The sequence below is a fragment of the Ooceraea biroi genome, chromosome 8 (assembly GCF_003672135.1).
Source record: "Ooceraea biroi isolate clonal line C1 chromosome 8, Obir_v5.4, whole genome shotgun sequence".
NCBI classification, from domain to species: Eukaryota; Metazoa; Arthropoda; class Insecta; order Hymenoptera; family Formicidae; genus Ooceraea; species Ooceraea biroi.
Window position 1 is genome coordinate 9,128,570 of NC_039513.1, and position 25,637 is coordinate 9,154,206.

General features: G+C 33.7%; 3 protein-coding genes across 6 annotated transcripts in view; 2 read left to right on the plus strand and 1 right to left on the minus strand.

Annotated features, from left to right (window-relative positions):
• The first annotated feature begins 881 nt into the window (after window positions 1–881).
• Window positions 882–2,002, plus strand: LOC105275665 (26S proteasome non-ATPase regulatory subunit 9). The gene is made up of 4 exons (XM_011332669.3): window positions 882–1,071; window positions 1,192–1,291; window positions 1,373–1,560; window positions 1,733–2,002. Exons 1-4 carry the CDS (start codon window positions 961–963, stop codon window positions 1,958–1,960), a joined length of 627 nt encoding a protein of 208 aa, XP_011330971.1. The 5' UTR covers window positions 882–960; the 3' UTR covers window positions 1,961–2,002.
• Window positions 2,003–11,582: 9,580 nt separating this feature from the next.
• On the plus strand, window positions 11,583–19,002 carry LOC105275664 (cytochrome P450 4C1). Its single transcript, XM_026971809.1, has 11 exons — window positions 11,583–11,692; window positions 11,783–11,960; window positions 12,093–12,202; window positions 13,922–14,012; window positions 14,320–14,514; window positions 14,635–14,701; window positions 15,103–15,229; window positions 16,156–16,234; window positions 16,428–16,540; window positions 17,553–17,790; window positions 18,161–19,002. Exons 2-11 carry the CDS (start codon window positions 11,792–11,794, stop codon window positions 18,499–18,501), a joined length of 1,530 nt encoding a protein of 509 aa, XP_026827610.1. The 5' UTR covers window positions 11,583–11,692; window positions 11,783–11,791; the 3' UTR covers window positions 18,502–19,002.
• A 73-nt stretch (window positions 19,003–19,075) lies between these two features.
• LOC105275662 (otoferlin) overlaps window positions 19,076–25,637 on the minus strand; it is a 31,870-nt gene continuing 25,308 nt past the window's right edge. For 2 of the 4 annotated variants that reach the window (XM_011332663.3, XM_026971701.1), the window contains exons 17-28: window positions 25,393–25,443; window positions 24,433–24,740; window positions 23,951–24,312; window positions 23,577–23,759; window positions 22,721–23,450; window positions 22,343–22,513; window positions 21,758–21,927; window positions 21,053–21,371; window positions 20,709–20,907; window positions 20,414–20,632; window positions 20,148–20,248; window positions 19,076–20,047 (exon numbers count right to left, since the gene is read on the minus strand). In XM_011332663.3, coding sequence (XP_011330965.2) covers window positions 19,867–20,047; window positions 20,148–20,248; window positions 20,414–20,632; window positions 20,709–20,907; window positions 21,053–21,371; window positions 21,758–21,927; window positions 22,343–22,513; window positions 22,721–23,450; window positions 23,577–23,759; window positions 23,951–24,312; window positions 24,433–24,740; window positions 25,393–25,443 — 2,994 coding nt within the window. In that variant the 3' untranslated portion in view covers window positions 19,076–19,866. The remainder of the gene's footprint in view (window positions 20,048–20,147; window positions 20,249–20,413; window positions 20,633–20,708; window positions 20,908–21,052; window positions 21,372–21,757; window positions 21,928–22,342; window positions 22,514–22,720; window positions 23,451–23,576; window positions 23,760–23,950; window positions 24,313–24,432; window positions 24,741–25,392; window positions 25,444–25,637) is intronic. The other 2 variants (XM_011332665.3, XM_011332664.3) reach the window with 1 other exon arrangement.

The following is a 25,637-nucleotide window of genomic DNA, read 5'->3' on the forward strand; positions in this document are numbered from 1 at the left end:
TTGTTGTTTTTGCTGAAAGCTATTAGAATTATGTGAAAACTTTTAACAAACAGTTACATGATATGGAAGAATATACGTATATATGTTCGTACATGCATGTGTACGCATAAAAATTATAATAATTTTCTTTTATTTAAAGAGGAATTATACTGGCAATTTACATCTTCGTAATATGAAATTTACATGATTTTGTATATTTTTATTTCTAAGAGTTCACACGTGTATTTTTAAAAACAACATAAATGTTTGAAATACAAATATTAGAGCTTTCATTCTGTATATACATATATATGTATATATACATATATATTCAATTACACACGCGTACATAAGTATATAATATATATATTAAGAAAAAATATATATATAATTTATTATAATGAGATTATATATATATATTGTATAAATAAATATACAAACACTAAATTGCAGTAACATCACGTTATTACACCTATGGAAGGCCAGAGATTGTAAAATGTAAAATTTGTAAATAAGCCTATATATTTAAAAATATAAATAGTGAATCATTTCTCGATGGAGTTGTAAATTATCCGATATTCTGGGGAATGGGAGAGGGAAGATTAGTTAAGCTAATTGCGATATATACAGGCGGCCTGTATTTTTATTCAATTTGTAGTTATTAATTACCAATAAATTCACTACGAGCCGTCACAGTATTGATCGAAAAGTAGTAGCATGACTGATATCGGGTCAGACATCGCTTCTTCCATCAAAGGAACTTCTTTAAGTGCCAGAAATATTTTTAATATGTAAATCTATATAAAATCTAATAAAAAATGTAGCAATATATTATAATATAATATAATACAGGTATACATTACGTTGCAAAACAACGATGAAATTATTGGCATAATCTGATTCTCATTGACGTGGGATTCGGGAACGAACGACACGTACCTGTAGGCCTGGTTCACGCTTCACGATGGCATCCAAACGAAAATGGTGGTCGACATGGAGCTGCAGGAGATTAAAGACGCGGTCCTGCAAATGATAGCGGATAAAGAAAAGACCGAGGCCGATATACGTGCGTTGAAGGAGGTCCTAGATTCTGTACGTATGTCACGCGCAATTTTACGCTTTACAGAGCCGCCGTTACTATCGGCAAAATTATTTTGCGCAGCATGACCCGTCAAATTTCTGTTGCACTCTGTTTGTGTCGCGTGATTGCAGAATCATGTCGGCATGGACGAGCCGCTGGTGGATGCGGAAGGATATCCCAAGCAGGATATCGACGTTTATCAAGTGAGACACACGAGGCACAAAATAATATGTGCGTAGATGCATTTAGGTTAGATACTAGGGAGCGATGGTTTGTCGTGTGCGCATTCGAGTGACACTGTATTGCCACCAGGTCTCACAAACGATCACAAAGCATTGATGAAGAAGATAGAGGAGGGTTTGCACAAAATCCATGCTCTGATGGGGGCAAACGAAGTACAACAGCCACTGTCCAGTGTGCCTGATAATCAGGAGGTAGAAACGCTGGAGCCTTTCCTCAGAGTGAATTTGGTCTCGCCCGGTTCACCGGCAGAGATTGCAGTACGTTATTTTACTTTCACCTCAGTGCTCTCGCACCTGAATAATTCAGAATCTCTCACGTAATTTAATTGATTTTTCTCTGTGATTTATTTATGAGTATATTTATTCGCGATATACGTTAATTCCCTTGGCTTCATTAAGTTTTGGATATAAAGTCAACCACTGCTTTCAGGGAATTCAAGTCGAGGATCTGATATTGGAATTTGGTTCTGTTCACTACCGGAACTTCAAATCCTTAGCGGACATCGGGAAGTTAGTGGAAAATAGTAGATACAAAGTGGTCAATGTGAAAATTAAACGTGAATCCAACGTGATAGTTCTGTCATTAACTCCACGTCCTTGGGTTGGCAAGGGCCTCCTGGGCTGCAATGTGGTACCTTTAGAAGTAGTTGAAAGGTAAAATTACGTCAGTGAGCAAGAAATTATTTTGTAAAGTCACGAACTATTTTTATGTGTTATATGTATATCTTATTTAATAATAAAAATATATATTTATAACTTATATATAACCTGCGTCCTTGATATTTGTCATTACAAACCTGTTCTTTCATTTCTTTGCATCTCCTTACCATGCTTCAAATACGATAATTTCATTTGAGCAATATTTCATATGCAGCCTAATATGACAAAATTATCAAATGCTGCGACTAAGACATTTATACATATAATGTTTCTCATGTTTGACATGGTTTTGAAAGTTAGTTTTGATCTTTGTCTCCCATTATCATAAATTGCTATATAATGTAATAACAAAATACAAATGACTGAATATTAAACGATAAAACATACATATATATAATATACATATTTTTCCACTCAAATGTAAATACTGTAACAATATCACATATTTTTCAAGCATTTATGCATTTTCATAGTATTAAAAACCAGTTTGAAGCCAATTAAAAGTCTGATGCGTAACGTTTTACAACTGTACCTGTCATTAAAATGATTCAAAGTATGAAATTGCGTTCGAAGTGTAAATGTAATGATGAAAGCTGGAGTCTTGATCAAATATCTATAATCAAAATTATATATAATTGTTAGAAAATTTATTTAATATGTGTTTGAATATTCTTGAACGAAAGAAATATTTACGAGCGATACATAAACAACAAATTTTTATACTATTGCACGAAAAATAGAAGCATTTTAGATTTCATGTTGAATGAGAACGAGAAAACTGACTGTTTTTTAAGCGATGATATATTGCAAGCATGAGTTCGTGCATTCATACTTCCAGTGAGTCGAAAAGTTTATTTAAATTTATTTCTATTATCATTATTCACTAATGTATGTGTAATCATAATATCTAAGTATAATTATAATAAATATATATTATATGTAGATACCTTAAATTAACAAATAAATAAGAGAATAGGATCAAGACACAACTTTAATCGCAAAACATGGACGCTTAATCATCGAGCTTGAGTAATAATCTCGAGGATCAAAAAAGGGTCCACGAAAAACTTGAGATAATTTTCCTATTGATATACTATATTGATTACATTAATATTATTATGTTCTTTATGTTATTACACATCGTTATTACAAGTATTCAGGTATCAAGGAACGTATGTGAAATGAGCATTTAATAGTGGGAATAATATAAGAATTATTTCTGTATCTCCTTTTGCAATGCAAATGGAAGTGATGATTCTTTTCCTCTTGTCGCATTAATCTTTATATTATGTCGAATACTAAAGTGTTGCAGCAAACTTCTTTTTATCAAATATTGTTATTAGTATTTCTTTATTCCAGAAGAATATTAAAAAATATGCGTAAGCATTATAAAATTTAAAAGAACACTCGAAAGAAATACATAATTATATTATAATTTATTTCTTCATCGATCTATGACAGCTTGGTGCCGACGTTCCGCAGACATTGCAGTCCGCGAAATGTCTCGTTGCAGAATTTTGTTTTCATAGAATGTTCCTTGACAAAGTTGCTTGTACAGAATTTTAGGGTCTATTCAGTGGATTGGATCTGGAAGGATATAAATGCAATCTCGTTTCTTATCTGTCACAATAATTGATATTTACAAATGCAAGAGATATTCCAATCATTTAACGGACCGGCACGCGCCGACCTTTTTTTACACCCTTAGACTGCCAAATATTTGCCGCTCACGAGATCGATCATCAATCAGGCACATTCGATTGTATTGCTATATAAAATATATAACTTCGATTCGGACCGTTCATCATGAAATAAATCCTGAATTTCTTAATATAATGGCTGCGTTCAGCAAAAAAGCAGATCAGTAAGCGCTCAGTGATTCTTCATTATGATTGATTTCTGCACTTAGATCTAGCGACAATCTAAAGACAAGAATCAATTATATTAAAAAATCACTAAGCGCTCACTGATCTGCTTTTTCTGCTGAACGCAGCCATTGCAAATCAGTAGATATATAATACAGTAGAAATCTTATACGCGCGTTATGCAAATAATTTTCAATTATCACTAATTATTGTAATAATTAATCAGTAATTACTGATTAATTATTACAATAATTAGTGCAATGGGGTAACAAAACACGGATGATAATATCGATACATAACGTGTTTTTTCAATCATGTGTAAATGCTCTAGTAAGAACTATTACATATAAAATATATTTCTTTTTTTCGTTAAAATAGTAAAAACCAGTTTGGAATAAACGTCTAATGCATCGTAACCCTCTATAAATATCTATCATTGGAACTTTTCAAAGTATTAGATAGCAGTCGCTTGAAGTGAGTAATTTTGAAAACTGAAAAGTTAATTTGAAGTACTTGATTGAAGTGTACATACCTGCAATCATAAAATTATATAATACAGGGATAGTAAACAATGTAGAAAAGTTATAAAATTGCAGTATAAACATATTGCATAAATATATACATTCCTCTTAATGTATCTTACAATAATAACAGGCTACGAGAATGGATATTTATTCAATAAAGGTTAGAATTATATTAATTATACTGTCATTCAGTAATTACATTTCAACCTGAGAATACGATGCATCGGTTTGAGAGTCTTACAAACTGTTCGCCACGCTTTTGCTGCCTTTATTATTTTCTCAGGTCGTTTCAGTCAATATTCAAAAGAATGTTTTTACTGTGGAATTAAAAAGATTGGCTCTCTTTTTATTCATACCGAATCAAAATGTAAATTAGCATAGAACATAGTAAAGTTAACTCACGTGTAAAGGTATTTACACGTGAGTTATGCAAATAATTTCCGATTATCACCACTTTGAATTAGTAATTACTGTGCAATGTGATACAAAACACGAAAATTGCGTCAATATATACCGTGTTTTTTCAATCATATGCAAATGCTCTAGCAATATTACATTTTTTTCGTCACAAATAGTAAAAACCAGTTTGGAATAAATACAAACTAATGCATCGTAACACTCAATAAATATCTATCATTGAAATGTTCCAAAATATTAGGCAGCCGTCGATTGAAGTGAGTAATGGTGAAAGCTGAAGAGTTACTTTGAAGTGCTTGATTGAAGTGTACTTGTAACCTGTAAATAAAATTATGGTAATTATGTACTTTAACGGACCCAGCCCCGATGACCTTGACCTTGACATATGTTGTCAAGGTCACCCTCCTGAGTGACCTTGAAGAAGTTTTAGCCGTCGCTCGTTGTTTGTTAAAAAGTTATAAACGAAGAAAGTTTAATAATTTCGCACGAATTTTTAGCTGTCCACGTGAAGCAAGAACATGATACTGACATATATTACAAAGGTTACCTTCCCGAATAACTCGCACTAGGTTTTAGTCGTCGATCGTTGTTTATGAAAAAGTTATTAACAAAAGAAATTTCGAAAATATAGTAGTTATTTTGAAAGAATATTGAATATTGAAAGATATAAACGAGGAATATGTATATGAACGAAGAAAGGAAAGTCATTTAAAGCAGTGAATTGTTAATATATAGAATAGTTTCTTTTAATATAAGTACAAAGTATTCTTCACTTCAACCAAAAGCACAAACAGTTAAATAAAAAGTATTCTCTCCTTTAACTTAACCTAACCTAACCTAACCTGGTTAGGTTATATTTTCCGAAACTGGAGCCCCGGACACATACGCTCGTTTTCAGCTCGTTTCGCGGGAGGGCGTGGGAGAGGAGCTTTGCCCCACCCCCCCGCCGGGGCCAGTGTAACAGATTTCACCGTGCAGATTTTGATCACCTGGTACACGCCACGGATTCCGGCGGGGGTGGGGCAAAGCCCCTTCCCCCCGCCCTCCCGCGAAGCGGGCTGAAAACGAGCGTATGTGTCCGGGGCTCCAGTTTCGGAAAATATAACCTAACCCAAACCTATTTCTGATTTAAAGCTAAAATTCCATCAAATATACTCTTTCGTAAACGTATATGGTATCGTAAAATTATGCTTTATTCATTAAACATTTTTGTTAATAACTTTTTAACAAACAACGAGCGAAGGGTGAAACCTAGTGCGGGTTATTCAGAAAGGTGACCTTTGTAATATATGTCAAACTCAAGACCTTGTTTCGCGTGGACAGCTGAAAATTCGTGCAAAATTATTAAACTTCTTTTGTTAATAACTTTTTAATAAACAACGAGCGACGGCTAAAACCTCTGCAAGGTCACTCAAGAGGGTGACCTTGACAACATATGTCAAGGTCAAGGTCATCGGGGCTGGGTCCGTTAAAGTACATAATTACCAAAATTATATAATACTATATAATTATATAATACCTGTAAATAAAATTATATAATACTACATATATCGTGTACTATACTTATATAATTTTTGGCTTACGATGCCGTGTAAGGAGGAGCGGATCGGGTGTGAAGGAAAATGTAATATTTGTTCGATATATGAAGAGCACAGCCCGAATTTTATTATAAGTCCGAATACAAGACACGTCCGCTCGCGTAGACGGTTACCAGTCGAATCTCTTATTTTTCGAGCTCCTGGTCGCTGAAAGCCTACTCTCATGAGCCTGTTTGTTTCATTGGACCTCTCGAAGGTCCTTTTGAATTTCCTACAGGAGGAATAGTTCCGCCTAATTATCGCGCCCTGCTTCTTTCGGCGACCCGCACTTCCACGGCGCGATCACCAAACTTTCAGCCGCCGCGGGTATGCCTCGTCAACGGTCGTCGGTACAGAATCCCCCGAAATTCCGCGGAATGCTTGCGAATCTGCAACGGCTCGTTGGGGATTCCCTATCAACGGTCTAGTCTATTATCCGCTAATCTGTTTATTGTGACGACGTGTTTTTCAGTCTGTTTGCCTCGCCTAAATCTAGCCGCGCGATACTGCCGACCGTCTAGGCGATGACGTATGTGGCAATATAATCGCCACAAATTATATAATAATAATACGTTCATAGCAAGATTCTGCTATTAAGATGGGAGTGAATATAACAAATATTGCTTTATCATATCATGCTTATTATCACTTGTTGTTTAAAATTCCAAAAGACTTGCTTTTGTTACAAATGCAAATTTAAAAAATTGAAAATTTATAAATATAGAAATATTAAAATTAAAAGGGCTTTTTTAAATTCATTTTTTTTTTAATCCAATAAAATAATTTACCTTACAATAAAACTGAATAACGATTTTAGGAATTAATTTTACATAATACTTTCACATAGTAGGGGAGAGGTGCCTTGAAAGGGACAAATCATGTTGTAAAGTATAATAAATACATTACGCGTGGAAGGTATTTTTTATTTAGTTATTCAACGCAAACTTCACGGAGTTATCATTAGTAACAAAATAGTGAGCCGCGTTGAGATATTTTCGCAACTGTAAGTAAAATTCTCATCATATTTTGGTGTTCTATTAAAGATATTATTATATAATAAACGTTAAAGTTTAATACATACAAAATTTCGTTATATATTCCATTGCAACAGGAATAATTTATATAGAAATTAGACTGAATACTTTGTTTGTTCTGAGGTTAATTAAAAAAAAAAACAGACTTAGTTTTGAAAGGGATAGTAAAAAGAGTTGAAGGGGACATTCTTTTCATGACTGTCTCTTTCATAATGTATACTTTTTTAAGTAAAATAATGTAAGTATCTATTTCAAAGATAATATATGCTGTGTTTGCAAACAAAGGTTTGATACCAGTAAAGAAGATTGATCTAAGTGCAAAATTTGTGGAAAATGGCTAATGAGTCATGCGGAATAAAGGGCACGTACAATTTTTTTGTTCCATGTGCCATTTATTATAGAATCTTTAATCTTTAAAAGAAAAAGTGATTTTTAGCAATTACTATTCTCATTATTATTCTAAGTAGAACTAAATCTTAAGGTGCGTGACACACCTATACACTTGACGAACCGAGCCTGTAATGTAATGCTCGCAGCGTGCTCGCCGTCAGATTCACAGAGTTAGAACGGGGGCACGATTCGTAGTGCGCTCTCTTTCTCTCTCTCTCTCTCTCTCTCTACTCTCTCTCTGGTACCGGAAATTATCATAAGCCGCAAAGACAGATTATGAATAAGTAATAAAAAATATATATTTATATTAACCTGCGCTTTTGATATTTATCATTATGGATTTGTGTTTTCATTTCCTCTTAGCATCTCTTTATAGCGCTTTAAATAAAAGATAATTTCATATTTGGCCAATAGTTCATATGTAGTCTATGAGAAAATTATCTGATGGATCAACTAAGTATTATTTCACATATTAATATGTTTTCCAAATGTATCATAAGACTTTAAAAATTAGTTTTTATCTTTGCTCCCATTATCACAAATTGCTATATAATATAAAAAATCCCAAAGGTAATATTATGATAAAATATACAGTATGTTTTCCATTTATGTAAATATATGTAAATGCTCTATTAATGTCACATTTTTTTCATCTAAAAAAATTGAAAATCAGTTTGAAGCAAAAAAACTGATGTCGTAACATTTTATAAATGCCTATCATTAAAATGGTTCAAAGTATTAGACTGTGTCCAAAGTGTAATGTAACGCCGAAAGCTGAAGTCTTGGTCCATAATCACTATTAAAACACTTATATAATTACCTCTAATCCTGTAATCACAATAAAAACAATTATATAATTGTTAGAGTATTTTTATATATTTATATTTGAATATATATATTTCTTGAACGAAGGAATTATTTGCGAGCGACACAAAAACAACACATTTTTTATAGTATCAGTTTATAGTTACACGAAAGGAAATAGCCCTTTTAGATTCGATGTTAGACGAGAACGAGAAAACTGATAGAAAACTTATCCTTTAACCGATGATTAATTGCAGGCACAAGTTCACATTTATGCTTCCAGTGAATCAAACGATTTATTCAAATTTCTGCTGGCATTGATCCAATAATGTATATGCAATGATACTTTTATACATTTATAATAAAAACATATTGCGTGTTTGTATCTTAAAATAAAAAATACATAAGAAAATAGAGCCAAGACATAATCCTAATTGCAGTAACTTGGACGCTTAATTATTGGTTTGAGTAATCTCGAGCATCAAAAACGAGTCCACGAAAAACTTGAGATAATTTTTTATTGATATACTATTGTGATTACAATATTAATATGTGTACCCGCCTAACTTGCGTGCCTATCTCAAGATGCCTCAAGGATAGCTGAAATCGGAGCAGATTAAATCGAATATTTGGCAACTAGTCGCGCTATCTTCAATAAGCGTGTGTCGACATGCGTGTGAAACCGATAATGCGTGCGGCGTGAGAGAAGCGATCGTAGCACGTTGCGTAGCAGATAGTATCAAGAATAGAGTAGCGAGTTGGAATTTTCGGAGCAGACGAGACTGAAAAGCGAACGATCATTACGCGGAAGCCTGTCGGTTTTTTAATTACGGCACTTGTATTTCTGTAATCATAAAGCAATAATAAATCCGCTGAATTGTCACGTGATATTGTTATAAAGAAGAGCAAGTGAATATTATTCTGTTTCATATTTTTATCCCGGCATCGCTGAATTGCTTACACATGTTATTACGCGTCATTATTACATGTATCCAGGTATCAAGGACTATATATGAAATGAGCATTTAATAATGGAAATATAGGAATTATTGTTGTACCTCCTTTTGCAATGCAAATGAAAGTAACGTTTCTCTTATCGCATTAATCTTTATGTTGTGTCGAATTCTGAAATTTTGCAGCAATTCCTTTTTATCAAATATTTTTACTAGTATTTCTTTATTTCATAAGATATTTATACTAGTATTTTTGCTAGTATAAATATCTTATGAAATATTTTTATTAGTATTTTTTATATTCCATGATAATATTAAAAAGTATGCATTATAAAATTTAAAAGAACACTCAGAAGAAATACATAATTATATTATAATTTATTTCTTCAATAGTGATTTCTTCGTAAGTAATAGCCATGAAGACTAGAGACCAGGAGGACTGTCGACTTTTTATTTTGGCGATTTTTCAAGTATAATTTTTAACGCCTTAAAATGATTGAAAAAGTAATTCGTTCTTTCTTTCTCTAGTTCAGGCGATAGCGGCAAGCTTGTAGATTAGTTATTTTTCTTGCTTTTTTGTTTTAGTATTTTGTGACTTTATGGTCGCCGTGAAACGGCGCGCGTTCAAACACGTCACGCAAACTTTTGTGTATCTCCGATATTATTATCCACATATATGATTATAAAAATTCATACTAACAGAATATGTACTATTAATTACACCAAGTTTAAAATTAATTGCCACTATTGTTTCCGACAAAAAACTTCGTGAAAATAGCTTATTTTTTACCTACAGAAGTATTTCCTCCTTAATGTCTTGAAAGCTTTCGTTGCGGAATTGCGATTGTTTTCATAGACGGCTCCTTAACAAATATTTGTATAGAATTTATGATCTTTCCAGAAGATTGGCTCTGGAAAAGGATATAAATGCAGAACCGCGTTTTAGCTACGCCACAATCATATTAGTAGATATTTACAAAAAGTATTCCAATCATTTACGGACCCAGCATGCGTCGGCGTCGGTCTGTTTTTTACGTTCATTCACTTTTAGACTGCCAAATATTCGCCGCTCATGAAATCGTCAAGGCAGCACATTCGATCGTATTACAATAACTTCGGTTCGAACCGTTTATCATAAAGTAAATCCTGAGCATTGAGTGATCATTCCGCTGTACCGTAAATTGTATTATCAATCGAGTGAGGTTTTAATACATTGCAGACATTTCCCGAATTTTACTTTCCACATATTTCTCTATTGTTCAGCTGTTGTTCACATCTCCTTGCATTCATCCATATAACTTAATAAGTACTGTGCACATTCACACACACACACACACACACACACACACACATATTATAATTATACGTACACAATAATTATAATTATATAAATATATATTACATATTAATACACACATAATTCAATAGATTCATCGCACTCTATAACACATGTGTACACGAGTTACGTTACCTATGTGTTTTATTACATCTTTATTGCTTAATTATCCTATAGTTTTTAACGGTTATATTCATTTTTCTTACGCCGAGCGTTCGATTGAAATAAATTTGTTAATGAAGTGGAATCATATTTCTTTATATATATATATATATATATATATATATATATATATATTTATATATGAGAAAATATAAGATCAAGAAGAGGTTTGTTCAATAAAGATTAGGATTATACTAATTATATTGTCATTCAAGTGATTGAATTTCAAATTGAAAATAAGATACGTTGGTTTGAGAGATTTCTTAAACTGTTAAACATTCGAGCGAATGCTTCGGTATGAATACTACATGAGAAAAAAGATTGACTATGTTTTCTTATTCCTACTGAAGGAAAATGTAAATCAGTATATAGATTTACACGCGAAGCATGTAAATTATTTTTGATTATCACTGATTACAGTCTAATGCGGTACAAAAACCAACATTGCGTCAATACATATCATATTTAAATGCTCTAGTACTATTATAGTTTTTCATTACAAATACTAAAAACTAGTTTGGAATAAGCATCGTAACACTCTATAAATACCTATTATTGCAATGTTCCAAAGTATTAGACAGACATCGTCCGAAGCGGTTGTACTGCTGAGAGCTGAAATGTTGGATTGAAGTGTACCTGTAATCATAAAATTACATAATACAGATATAGTAAGCAATATATGTAGAAAAGTTATAAATTTCTACAAATACGTTACATAAATTATACGTTTATCTTAATGTATATTAAAATATTTACAGACTACAAGAATGGATATCATCTTTCTTACATTATGTACTTTATGCATGGTTGTAATTCTGCAAATTTTGCGGATGATGCATAGACAATATGTTACTTGGAGTAAAGTCAGACATCTTCCTCAGAATGGGTATCCTTTTATTGGCAGTTCTCTTGCGCTAATAAAAATGTTAGGTCAAGGTAGGAAATATTGTAAATTAAGTGTTATTATTGCAGAAATAAAACATGTTCTAATAATGTCATATATATGTGTGTAATTAATGTAGTATAATTAGTGAGTCTAGTTGTGCGAACGTGTGCTTTTGTGTGCAGAACGACTACAATGGTGTCTGTCACTCATGAACAGCTTTAAAGAAGGTATAGTCTTAGAATGGATTGCAGGCATGCCGGTAATATTTATATTTAAGCCCGAATTTGTTCAGGTAAGAACTCAATATACATTTTTCATTACTTAATTTAAAATAAATTTTAAACGTTAAATATTATTACTGCAAAAATTAAATAATTTTGATAACAGTACTATTTGATAATAGTACCATTCATATATGTTTGCTGAAAAATTCAAAAATAGAATTCTTGTTACTTAGTTTATAAGGGAGCAATATATAATTTTAAAGGCAGATTCTATGGAATATACAAGGAAAAAAATAAAAATTTAATAGAAAGGAATGGAGACTGCAATTGTTCTTAAATGAAAAGCAGTTAAAATTCGTGAATGGCAGAACAGAACTTTTGTACGTCCGACTAGGTAGAAATATTATACAGGATAGATATTGAGGCGAATAGAACTCCTTTTTGACAATATTTTTTGAAGTCGTTATATAAATATTCACTAATAACTTCATAAATTGTATAGGTATCGCAGAGGAAGTTAGCAACGAGATACGAAGAGTAACAATCACTTTGTGACTATTATGTGAAAGTCGATTTATTAGAAAAACGAAATACAAAGAATTTAATCAGGCCGTGTTAGTCGTGTACGCGCCGCAATACAACGTTTGGAACTCGCTAGACAAATTTGTTCAGCGGACGAAAAATAGAACGTCTTTGCTGGACCAACGCAAACCAACGACTGTCTTCGATCGATAGATTAATCTTCTAAATTCCATATTCTATGACAATACCAAAACAAACAAAAATAATATCGGCGCACCTAGCGCGAAATGTGGGTGTCGGATGGTTTATCGCCGGAATAGCACACGCGACCACCGTTAACACACCGAAAGAATGATTCAGATTCACTTTTCAATTAACATATATTTAACAACAACGATACACTTTTAATACACCTTTCACGGCCGAGTTTATGACGGTAAATTAACGTCGGATTCGCGATTTGGATCATACCGTTTCGGGTTACGAAGAACGGATCCGTACGCTTTCGACGGCGACCGCGGCGAAATTACTTCTGTTTTTTTAAAGACGATCAGGTTACTACAACGTCTATTTTTTTCATCGATTTAACATTGACGTTTGTCTTTATTGTTCGAGCGCAATCAGCTGATCCGAGGACAGCTGACACAGCCGCGGCGCGAGAAACAAGAGCGCGCGATTTACTCCGCGCGCTTCGATTATAAAGGCGCGCGTCGCCGATTCACAACAGTGGGAGACTATAATTATACTTCAACATGAATAAATTGTTTTTCTTATGATCCTATTTGTGGCTCATCCGAAGACAGTCGAAAATCATACATTGAAGTTGGTTGATCATCCTCCAGTATAGACAAGGCATCGGATGAGCCACAAATAGGATCATCCTCCAGTGTAGACAGAGCATTATGCGCAGCATGAAGCATCTCTGCATTGAAGAAAACACTAGGATATGAATGAAATATTAGTTTGACCGAATAAAGTCGATGCAGATTTTTTTCGCAAAATTCAGTCACAAAACTTTGTATTGAGACTTGATATAAAAGTTTGCGTTTAAATTTTCCTTAAAAAATCTGTACAAGCTTACCAATTAACCCAATACATGTTGTATTCGATATACTTTCGAACGCGCAAAATTTCAGTTCTGTTATTAACGAACGTTACTCCTTTTCTCATTTAGTAAATTTCTTTTGGCTTACAGGTGTTACAAGTGAATTTTGAGAAACCTTATAGATATTTATATATTGTAATTTTAACTTAATTTTTTGTAGCCTATTTTGACTAGTACTGCGAATATCGATAAGGGAATATTTTATAGACTGATGAAACCTATGTTGGGAGAAGGACTTATCACTTCTACAGGTATAAATAAACTAATTTTCATGAAATAATTGTTAAATGATAGACTTACATTGTACAGATATATCTGTGCATTTCACTTTCGTTATATAATTTATGGAATTATTTATTCACTTACTTTGCTAAAACGCGGTACTGAAACTCAAAGAAAAGAAAATATTCACACCATTTAAAAAATAATTGAAATGATAATAATGGACGTGTAATGTATTTTTTACTTGGCTTCTATATTAAGGATTTATCAATATTCGATCATCTCCTACTATTCTGTTAAATAATACTTGTCTGTTTCATTTTAATACTGCTTCAGGAACACAATGGGTCCACGATAGGAAATTCATTGCGCCAACATTCCATACAAGTATATTGAACAAATATATCATGACTACATCGGAAAAAACAACTATCCTAATAAAATGTCTCGAGAGAGAAATCGAAAGAAATTCAGGCAATGCTATCGATATTGTTCCTTTCGTTGGAAAAGTTATTCTCGATATTACATGCGGTAACGTTTGTATAAATTATAATTATTACTTCGAATTTCAACTTTATAAGTGACGACGTATTAGCAAGAATATCTCACTACAAGAAATAAAAATAAATCTCACTAGTTGTTAAATTGCAGATACAGCAATGGGAGTGAATTTACGAATCCAGGAAGCTGAAAATGAAATAGAGTCTGTAATAGATAGGTCAGCTTACATATTTTGATACATCATTGTTAGATATTCTTAAACTAAATTTACTGAGAGTTAATACAGTATGAAAAGAACGAAACAATGTAAAGAACGTTTATAAGAATCACGGTTAAACGAAACTACATCTGCTCCGAAACGCGCCTGATTGGCAAGAGACCGGAGCACACGTCGCTCGACTACAATAAGAACCGAATACTTAATCGTTCACACATGCGCACTTTCTATCGTATCGATTATCCTATCTATCGATTTAGCCTTCGATTACATACATCGATTATATAGCCCTTAACAATCATAATTAGTTATTCATGCTATTAATAAAATAATACTATTTATTAATTAAATAATATATATATATATATATACATTTATAACTTAGTAATTGTATTTCTTAGAATGTTTCAATTAACCTTTGAGCGGCTACTTCAACCGTGGTTCTGGATTGATTGGCTCTACTATCTGTCGAGTAGTGGAAGAGAATATAAATCAGTACTTAATAAATTTCAAAAATTTTCAAACGAGGTATGCTGAACACTGACAATATATACATGTTACATCATTAAAATATTAGATGCGGAAATTAATTCGGTGCTTTTACATTTAATAAATCATAACTTAAGTTAAGTTAAAGAATTCTTTAAATTCAAATATCTTCCAGCAATTTACCCATACAGCACAAGATCGTTCTATGATCATTCATAGAATAATATCGGAGAATGTTTAGAATATTCTCATATAATGCTTCAGAGTTTCTGTGAACCTTCCATTAACTGTAGTCAACCGTCGACATCGATCACGAAACCCAATATTTTCGAAAAACAAATTTTATTACCTATGTAGTGAGATATGAAGGCCGCGATAAATTATGAGTTACTGCAAACAATTAATGCTGTCTATTACCAATGATAACTGGTTCGTTTGATTGGTGAAATAGAGGGGAAAAGTTCGTTTAGTAGTCATGAAACACGGCCAGTCATCTTACAGCTATAACGCTCGGCCACATGTTGCAAAAGTGACAAATATTATTTATTCGTAAAGCTGGAAAGGTCTGAGAAATGCGGTTTATTTGACCTGAGCAGTCTCTACAGATTACAATTTATTTCGATCGCTCCAGCAGTACTTGACCGATGCATATTTTAATCGCGTGATTCGCTAAAATAAAAGATATCCGAGAATACATCAAGGATATCATTGATTCATAGCTGCCTTTTTTGCGAGAGAAGATTCGTCAGTTACTCGATAGATGAAAAAAAAGAAAATCATAATGAAGTTTTCGAAGATTGATATGTTTATTATTTTTCTATAAATAAAGACTCAATTTCTTCAAACAAAAATGCCGAATTAATTTCCGCAACTAACATTAGCAAATATTAAGTTAATATACAATAGCAGTGTATTAAGCGTTACAAAAATTGACCAAATTCTTATTACAAATAGAAAATTTTCAGATAATGCGCAAGAAAAAAGCTTTACGGCAATCACAAAGCAACCATGTCAGTATAAATAATGAAGACGAATTTGACATAGGTATGATTTGGAATGATTGAAAAGTCCAAGCGAATGTTTTTAACAAAATTTAAAACCACTTTATATTAAGTATTAATACAAAGTTTTGCGTTTGAAGTTTGTTTGAAAAATTCGCACAGATTTTCTTGTAACGCAATATAATAATTTTGCTATTTTATATAAATTGTATTTAACAAAAACCTTTTTGCTATAGGTGCACGAAAGAAAAAAGGCTTTTTAGATTTGCTGTTAGACGAGAACGAAAAAACTGACAATCCCTTAAGTGATGATCAATTGCAGGCACAGGTTCATACATTTTTGCTTGCAGTGAGTCAAAAGTTTTATTTTCATGTATTTCAATTGGTATTGGTTTTATAATGTATGTATAATATATCTATTATACATACATTATATATATACATAGATTTATCAATCTGGGATAGATGGCCATAGTCGCTTTTTTTTTAGTGCGAAAAGAACACTGTCTGCTTCTCAATAATAAAATGTTAAAAAATAAGCTAGTAGTATCTTAATGAAACATTAATGTTTATAAAACGAAACATATATATTTAAATTTTTACAAAAAGAATTTTAGAAATAGATTCGCTTTCATATACTAGAGAAAAATGACTATAAAATTTAAACTTAATTGAGCAACATTAAAATTAACGTAAATATAAACAGAAGAGAAGAAATAATTTTCAAATTAAAATAAGACGTAAACAAATTTCTTATATTTTTAAAAAAGAGATTGATAAAAATTGTTAATACTATCTCTTAGATCCTTTTCTTTCCTTCATGGATGCTAGCGTTAAATACCTGATGAAAAATAAAAGGGAAATTTTGTAGAAAAATATAATAATGATAATTCAATGGCCACTTGACCAAGTATTTCGAGGTGCTATAGCCACCTCTCATAATTATCCGAGAGACATCAAACCGCTTCATTAAATATAACGGACGCAAGTGGAAATTGTACATCAGGCACACGCAGAGAGTTTTGAATAAACGTAAATTCTGTCAGTTCAAGCTAGATATATTTCTGATAGTTAAACCAAAATAGTAACACACAAAAAATTACCAGCAGACAGTAAAGATTCAAATAGAAATATTTTCTAAATTATTATATTTTTCTACAAAACCTCCTTTTGCAAACATAATTAAAACTCATCACAGATTTAATGATAACACAGTTGTACAGCCAGTAGCGAAATTAGAACGATTGATTATCTCTCTCTTGTGGTCATCTATACCGGAATTACCCCATAATGATAATACATAAATATATTTAGAGGCATTGTATGTATGTTAAATTAAAACCTAAATTTTATACATATAGGCCTATGATACAACTGCAGCTGCAACATTATGGACGATTTTCCTCTTGGGTAATAATCTCGAGCATCAAGAGAAACTTCACGAAGAACTTGAGAAATATTCTCAAGATACGGAAACACTAGCTGATGGAACCAAGTTATCGCAGTTAAAATATCTTGATAGAGTAATAAAAGAAGCGCTTAGATTATTTTCAGCCGTACCTGTCATCACAAGGTATCTAACTGAAGACGTAAAAATAGGTACGTGCTTTTCTTTTTATTTGTCAAAATCAACATATATAGATATTTAAAAAATTTTTAATATGTTGATTTATTTGTATTTATTTTTTTATCGATTTGTATTTATTTGTCAATTTAATTCCAGTATTTAGAGAAAGTAAAAAAGATATTCCTCAAATGTGTTTTTTGTGTTAAAGAATGAAGATGAACATGATACATATAATTACCACTATAATAACTTAGTTTCAATTATAATTTTGTACAAAATCTTCATATATATTTTTTTAATCTTTTATATAAGTTGTGTATATATATTTATTTATATATATTTATTTAGAAAACTAATCTACATAATGTTTTGGGATTGTTATGTGGATTCATTGTATTTTAGGTGATTACATACTTCCGCAAAATGTAGAAGTTGCGTTGCCAATTGCAGCAATTCATCAAAATCCAGAACTTTGGCCAGAACCAACAAAGTTTGATCCGGATCGGTTCCTTCCAGAAAATTCGAGACACAGAAGTTCGTATGCCTATATTCCATTCAGTGGTGGGCCAAGAAACTGCATTGGTCAGAAATTTGCTTTACTTTCAATGAAAATCGTATTAACGGCGATTTTCAGAAAGTGGAGGGTAAAAAGCGTAAAAACTCGATTCGATACGATTCGTACCACTATCTCGATCACTTATCGACCAGACGAAGAGGTTTTCGTTTATTTCACTCCAAAGTAATAACTGGCTACTTCTTCGGACTATTATTATATCTTACACAGTATTCTATTTGTTCCTGTGCTAAACTGTGGGCTACATAAAATACTATTGATATTATATTACTATTATTATGTTGTTATATTATTTTACTTTAGTATTGTAGTAAGAGTTTAAGGGCTGTATGTATGTAATGAACAAATAATATTAACGCGTTTGCGACCGGCGGTCTGACGCGAGCCTTAGCCCAATGAGCAGGCAATATTTTTTAAATGTTTTTTAAATTTTGATTTTACATTGATTTTACATTGTACAATTTTAATGTTAAAATAATATTTATTAAATAGTTATTAAATATTTATTTAATAACTATTTAATAGTTATTCATCCTCTCGTTGACTTGTCAACCAGGCAAAGAGGTTTTCTTTTATTTCATTCCGAAGAAATAACTTCCGAAGAAATAACGAATATTATAATATATAATATTAAATGTATAATAAAGATAACTGAGATTGCATAATAAAATTATCATACGATTCAAAAGTTATAATTTTAATAATGAAGTAGTTATTCGTAAAAATAAATGTATTGTTTAATCTTATATTCCCTTAAATCTTTTATTTAGCCTCCTTTACATACATATATTTCTTTTATAATGTACAATGAGCAATAAATGACAATAATTCGATGGACAATAGTTGAGGCTTCTGTGTTTTCGCCAGCGAAACACGAAATTGTCTCTGTGACAGAACGTTATGAGTAAAAATAGATCGCGTTTTATACAAGCCGCTATCTTCCCGCTAGTATATTCCGTTTCTTCATACTTTTTTAAAATTGCCACGTGCACAAATTATTTACAATGCAATTCTAGTTTGCAACTATTCTGGTGTTATGTTGGTCCATTATAAACTGTTCAAATAAAAGTCTTTTCTTTAACTGTAAGCTGTACTGTCGGGACAAGAACAAAATATTTTATTGAAACTATCTACGACAATCTGTATGCAATAATACTCTCTACTCTTCTAACAATTCTATCTATAGTACAAAATAGAAGTGCAAGATAAACAGTTTTCCTCAAAAAATATTCAGTTTGACATTTTATGAAAGGTAATTTTCAGTTATTCAAGTATTTCAGTAATTTTTATATGCTGCTGAGAAACATTACATGTACATTTCTACTGAGATCCATTTTACAAATCCATATTTGTTTTATAACTATATAAAATTAATCTTCATACGCCAATGTCATCAAAAAAAATTAAAGAAATTAATCAAATAAAATGTTAATTTATGTCGATTTAATGTAACAGTGATACTATCACATTTTTTAATCATCAGATTGTTCTCTAGATTTCAAAAGCAACAGTTATGCATCACAAAACATGGTATTTAAGCTCCCAAGATTTTTTTCACGGAATAACCTGGTATCGCGTAGAAAAACAAGAGGAAAAGTATGATCAAACCGATTGCGATTATCGCCTTTAAGATAGCCCACTTATAATTGTGCCAAACTATGTATTTGATGGACTTGAGCGGATTGAGGAACCACATAAAGGATGCATCTGGCCGACTGCAAATTTAAAGCATATTAAGTATTAACAGCATAAAAAATAACAGTTTATTAATTATAGAAAGATATGGAAATTGATCACTATGCTATTATTACTAACTTCGGTTTGTCCAGTGGGTCCGGTTCACTCCTACCAAACCCAGTAGGATTTTTCTCAGCCTCCTCTTTCGTGAGCAGATGTATCTCAGCTTCGACTTTGCCCTGTACGAGTTAATAAAACACAATTAACATTAATCATGTTAATTTTTATATGTATTTTTTACATTTATACTTTTACATATTTGAAAAATAGAATATAAATATAATATATATCTTATATGTCAATTTGCTATTATTTATTATTAATAATATATTCGTAATATTTACCGTCAGTTCCATATCTTCGTTCTCTTTTTTCACGTAGAATGGCCACCAGCCTTTTATACGCTTCTGCTTGAAGATATTCACCATTGGCACAGAGCCGTCTGTCTTTAGCATGCTCAACGAACACAGCTTGCTATTTTTCGCTCCTCGAGGAAATCGATTGAGATCGAGAGTTATTGCGCCGAGAAAGTCATCCGCAGAGAAATGGTCTGCATCCCATACCTTCAAAGAGTTGAGTGTCGTCTCATTCATCATAAATAGCACCGAGAATGCATACCGGTTATGCAATAAATATTACCTGTAATTCCAGACGCGCCGGTATTTTACACTCGGTCTCGTCCCAGCTGAATAGACTCTCCTTACGGTTGATAACGATCTTCTCTTCTGCCACCAGATAATCGAATGGGAATATGAAGCGCCAATTGAAGTTCCCTTCACCCGTTAACGAGCGGTAATGGATATCGGTGGATTGACAGTCTTCTGATCCTTTCAGCCACCTGTCAAGCAATGAATTTGAAACTTGAGATGTACAGTTATACACACAAAATGATATAACAGTTTCAAATGTACAAAACTGTTTAAGAGTACTGCACATTTTATAGTCACGTATTGTTTTGTTTAATTCAAGGAAAAAGAATTTACCCCTTTACATAAATATCGCTCATTTTCTCGCCGGTGAAAAAGGCGTCATCTTCTAGGACGACATCATCTGTATTCCATATGATAATTCTCAACTCATAACTTTTGGGTTTCCTGGGGGAGATGTCAATGGACGGTCCGGGTGAAGGCATGTCCATCGGAAACATATCTACCCACATCTCCAATTTTCCTTGCTCGATTCCGGGCTTCTCAGGGTTGTAGAGCGGTCGGGTTTCCACGTGCTCGGGTACTAAAGCGCAACCTATTCGCGGAAAAGCGTTCCACTGATGGAGAACCGCTAGAGCGAGATGTTCTTCCATCCCTGAACAAGCAATCAAATTTTTTTATGTAGTAAGACATTTATTACTGAATATTGTTTTCTTTCAATATAAAATTCAGTTTTTAAAAATCATATTCATTGATCACGCAATACGATAATTAATATATGAATATTAATGAATAATGTGCCGTTGATACCATAATAACTTTTAGTAAGATAATTTTTAATTAATTATTTCCATTTTTATGTACTTTTTGATATTCAGTTTAAGTTTTTATATATATATAAAAAGAATGAGATAGAAAGCGAATCAATATTCTAGCGCTTAAATATGTACTATTCGTATACTATATATATATAGTATACGAATAGTACATATTTAAGCGCTAGAATATTGATTCGCTTTCTATCTCATTCTTTTTACGAACCCTTCGTGTGCACATAAAATTCCATCTCTTCGTTCGAGAGAGAAAATGTTTTTCTGCCGATAGTAACGCGTCCGTGAGAATACACCGGTCCATCCATTTTGCCATCTTTACACAATTTCGACAGTATCTGGGTCGGTTTCATCGCGTCTCTCCATTTATTATATCCAGATCTGGAACAGAAATAACATATAATCAATTTCATGTATCGAAATTTATTTCCGTCCTCAGATTTGGTTTTCTTATCTCGCACATCGACATAGTTTTATATATATAATTCTTTAAAGCGTAAAAAATATTATGTATTTTACAAAATGTACTAATAATAGTAATGTAAAAATAATATACAAAATAGAGAAAATAAAGAAAAGTAGAAGTATCTGTTAAATCAGAAAAACTCATTAAAGCTAGATCCTAGTCCGCGATATTTCGTTTTCTTCGTTCGCTAATCTTAAACGAATAATTATTAGGCCAGCGGCGGCGGGATAAAAATTACTTTGTTGTTAAATTACGGAATCGCGTGTGTGATACCACTTAATTTATCGCTTGAGATTCATTTGCCTTTCACGTAGCATTCATTAAACTCACTCGTCGTATTTTCTCGCGAGCCCGCACGTAGCACGGTGTCTGCTGTAGAAACGATTTTCCAGATCGATTTTAGTTTCACCGATCATATCGTCCGCACCGACCAAATCCCAATCTAGGACCTGCACCGTGAGCAAAGAGTCTTGCGGAAATGTCGCCTCTATCTCGAAGCATCTTAAACACAAATTTGCAATTACATTAGAAACTTACAGAAATACAATCTTAAGTCTTTCTTCTTATAGCAACGTGATCAATGTAAACTTTGAGAAGCATAATGCTTTATGGTATTCTTACAAATGATTCGAACATAAGATATTAAACGAGAGGGACATTCTAAATGTGAAAAATAACTTCAAATATCGACTCTGCAGAAATACGTACTTGCCAAAAACAGGATTCAGCTGCTTCGACACGTAATTCTCTTTATCGCTGATTCTCTTGCCTCCCAGTTGCAAAACCACGTAAGGATCCGCTTTTCCGTTCAAGTCGCATGGATGAAGATCGTTAGCTTTGACGATGTATACTCGCACTAGGACGTGGATGGGATCATTGGACGGGACACCCTGAAAGAATCCATACTGCGGATCGAAGCCCATCACCGTGTAATCCACCAGATCCTTGGGCAGCGGCCATTTATAGACCTTCAGTGCGCCCTTGAAACTTCCGACAATCCTAGACTCGTCCTCGGTCTCGTCGCCGGTCTTCTTACCCCGATACAGCTCGAAAGTGTGCAACCACTCCTTGAACTGCTCGAACTCGGGTTGCGCTTCCAGTTCTCCAGCATAGATCTTCAGTAAGGCGGTCTTCTTCGACTTGCCCTGAGTCTGTTTCGGACTCAGTCTCGAGACGAATTTTGCCGCGTTCGCCGGCGATTTCAGGCCGAACAGCTTCTTCGTGGGATTAATTCCCGGACTTTTCTCGCTCGCGACAGCTAACTGACCCTGCGTAGTTTCATCCAGGAACATCGGTAGTGTGCCGTTCGGTTGGTTCTGCAATATGGACTTCTCCTTGCGTAGCTCTCTGTTCTCCTCGATCATCGCCTCTATGGACGCGAAATACTTCGTCCACCAGTCCTGACAGCCGTCCCCGTCTTCCAACGCGCCCAGATCGCCTGAACATATTTTATAAATCCATCTTTTCAAGTTTCAATATTTAATAATAAAGATACGAAGATAACAGTTAATTATAATTTCAGCTAAATAATCGTAAAATAATTATAACTGTTTTGCAAACGTACCTACGCTGTTGTCATTAGACAAACTCTGCTTCCTGCGTAGATTTTGTTCTGTTTTATCCTTCTTCGTAGGACCACATCCCAGCTCGAAGCCAAGAGTGATGATGGTGTCACCGTTGTTAGATTCCAAGTCAGTCAATGAGTCAGGCAATGAAGTTTGATATCTTGATTTAGATGAATCGAGTGCTACGACAGAAACATCAAGATTTTAAATTAAAATGCTAAAACCATGATAGATTATAAATATATTATTAACTCTACTAATGATATCTCTATGTGTTATTTCACTTTTCTGTCTATTACGAAGTTATATCTAGTCAGGGATACGTAGGTAATTTCAAAGCGTCCCGTAATTAATCGATCAGTTACGTAATTACCCATGCACTGTAGCTGATACAAGCTTTTCTTCCTTTCCTGAGCGTCCTTTGCTCTTTTGGTTAAAGGATAGTACATGTACTTGTGAATCGAGTTGATTGTGTGGGTACCGACGAGGGTATATCGGCCAAAACTTCGGCAGTCCACCGTCCTTATGGTCAACGGCGGTCGATAAAGCTCTTGCTCGGGCAGCTCCAATTCCAGAAATTTGATCGGCGTATTGAAGTTCGGATTTTTCTTCGCGTTCGCTATGACGGACGAGTAGAGAATGTGGCCGGCACATTCCACGTCCACGCGGGGTTTGTCGACGGTCAGAAGGTGGATTCTCTTCAGATCTCGCAAACCCCAGAAGAGCACCTCGATTCTAAACCCCGTATAGCGTTATTATGGGGCATTATAAAAATTAATTTCTTCACTTGTAACATATTAGCGTCTTCCGTAATGTGTGGTATTCTGAACTAAAAAGAAAAATCGATAACATTACCGATATTTCGCTAGGGTGGGCCGAATCCCGACGGGCACCGGAAGAATTGGGCCTTGATCCTGACCGGAACCCGGAACCTGAGACCCGGAGCTGAAATCCTTGGGATCCGGCAAAGTAGGGAAGCCATAATCTTTGGTAGACGGGTATTCCAGTAATTCGAAGACCGCCAGAAGCTCGCCGGCCCTCGAGGCCCCTCTGGTGACATCGTACCACTCCAAGGATGGCGGATATTGTGGGGGAGTGTAAGACTCGGAGGCGAGCTTGACGTGAGGTCGCGCGATCGCTCGGCCGATGTACTCTGATTTTCCCTGTAAAGTTACGTGGATATCCCGATGCGAACCAAATAAAAGTATCATCACTCAGCCATAACGATGGCTATAACGATGCGGGGAAATTGTGTGAAGGGCGATAACAATATCATTTAAATTAAATAAATTCAAATTCGATTATTAAGACATTTACGAATACAGGAAGTGCGAAACGATGAAATCTGGGGACTACAGACAGAAGAGATTTAAAGAGTAACTTCTTCTTCCATTCAAAGACGTAAATTCTGCCTGAAAATACTTTGTGCATGAAGATAGTAATATTATTAGTAGCCTAGATACAGATATGTTTGCTCGTCACAAAATGACATGAAATTGAACAAGATAGGGGGAACCAAGTTCTACAGAAAACTCATTTGCAGTTGTGCCACTGTGTTTGCATGTGACTTTTCGTTAACCAACTGCAGCAATTTCAGCAGTTGGAAACTCATACGTTGGACCCTTGAAATAGTTGGCGAATAGGCAAATAGCGATATTACGAGTTTGTCGTTTTGTCTATGCAACTCCGACGCACAAATAACGAGTGCCATGCCAAGCGTGTGTCATGCGTGTTTTCGGTGCGGATGATAGAGTGTCTGCACAACGTGCCTTGTGTATCCGACAGCGTATAAATGTCAATATGTTGTATACAAACTGTTAAAGCAGAGCCCTCATGCAGTGTTATGTCCATAGCTACAATACGACTCTGTAAAAAGAACGAAATCATAGAAATGGTAGTACTGTCAATGAACGTTCTGTACGTAATTCTCTTTATCGCTGATTCCAATTAAATTCTATCTATATTTAATGCAAAACTGGATATAAGTCTCCCAAATCGTTCATTTTTGCACGTTGGACACTCTTTGAGTAACTCTGAATTCATAAATTGCGCGAAGTAGT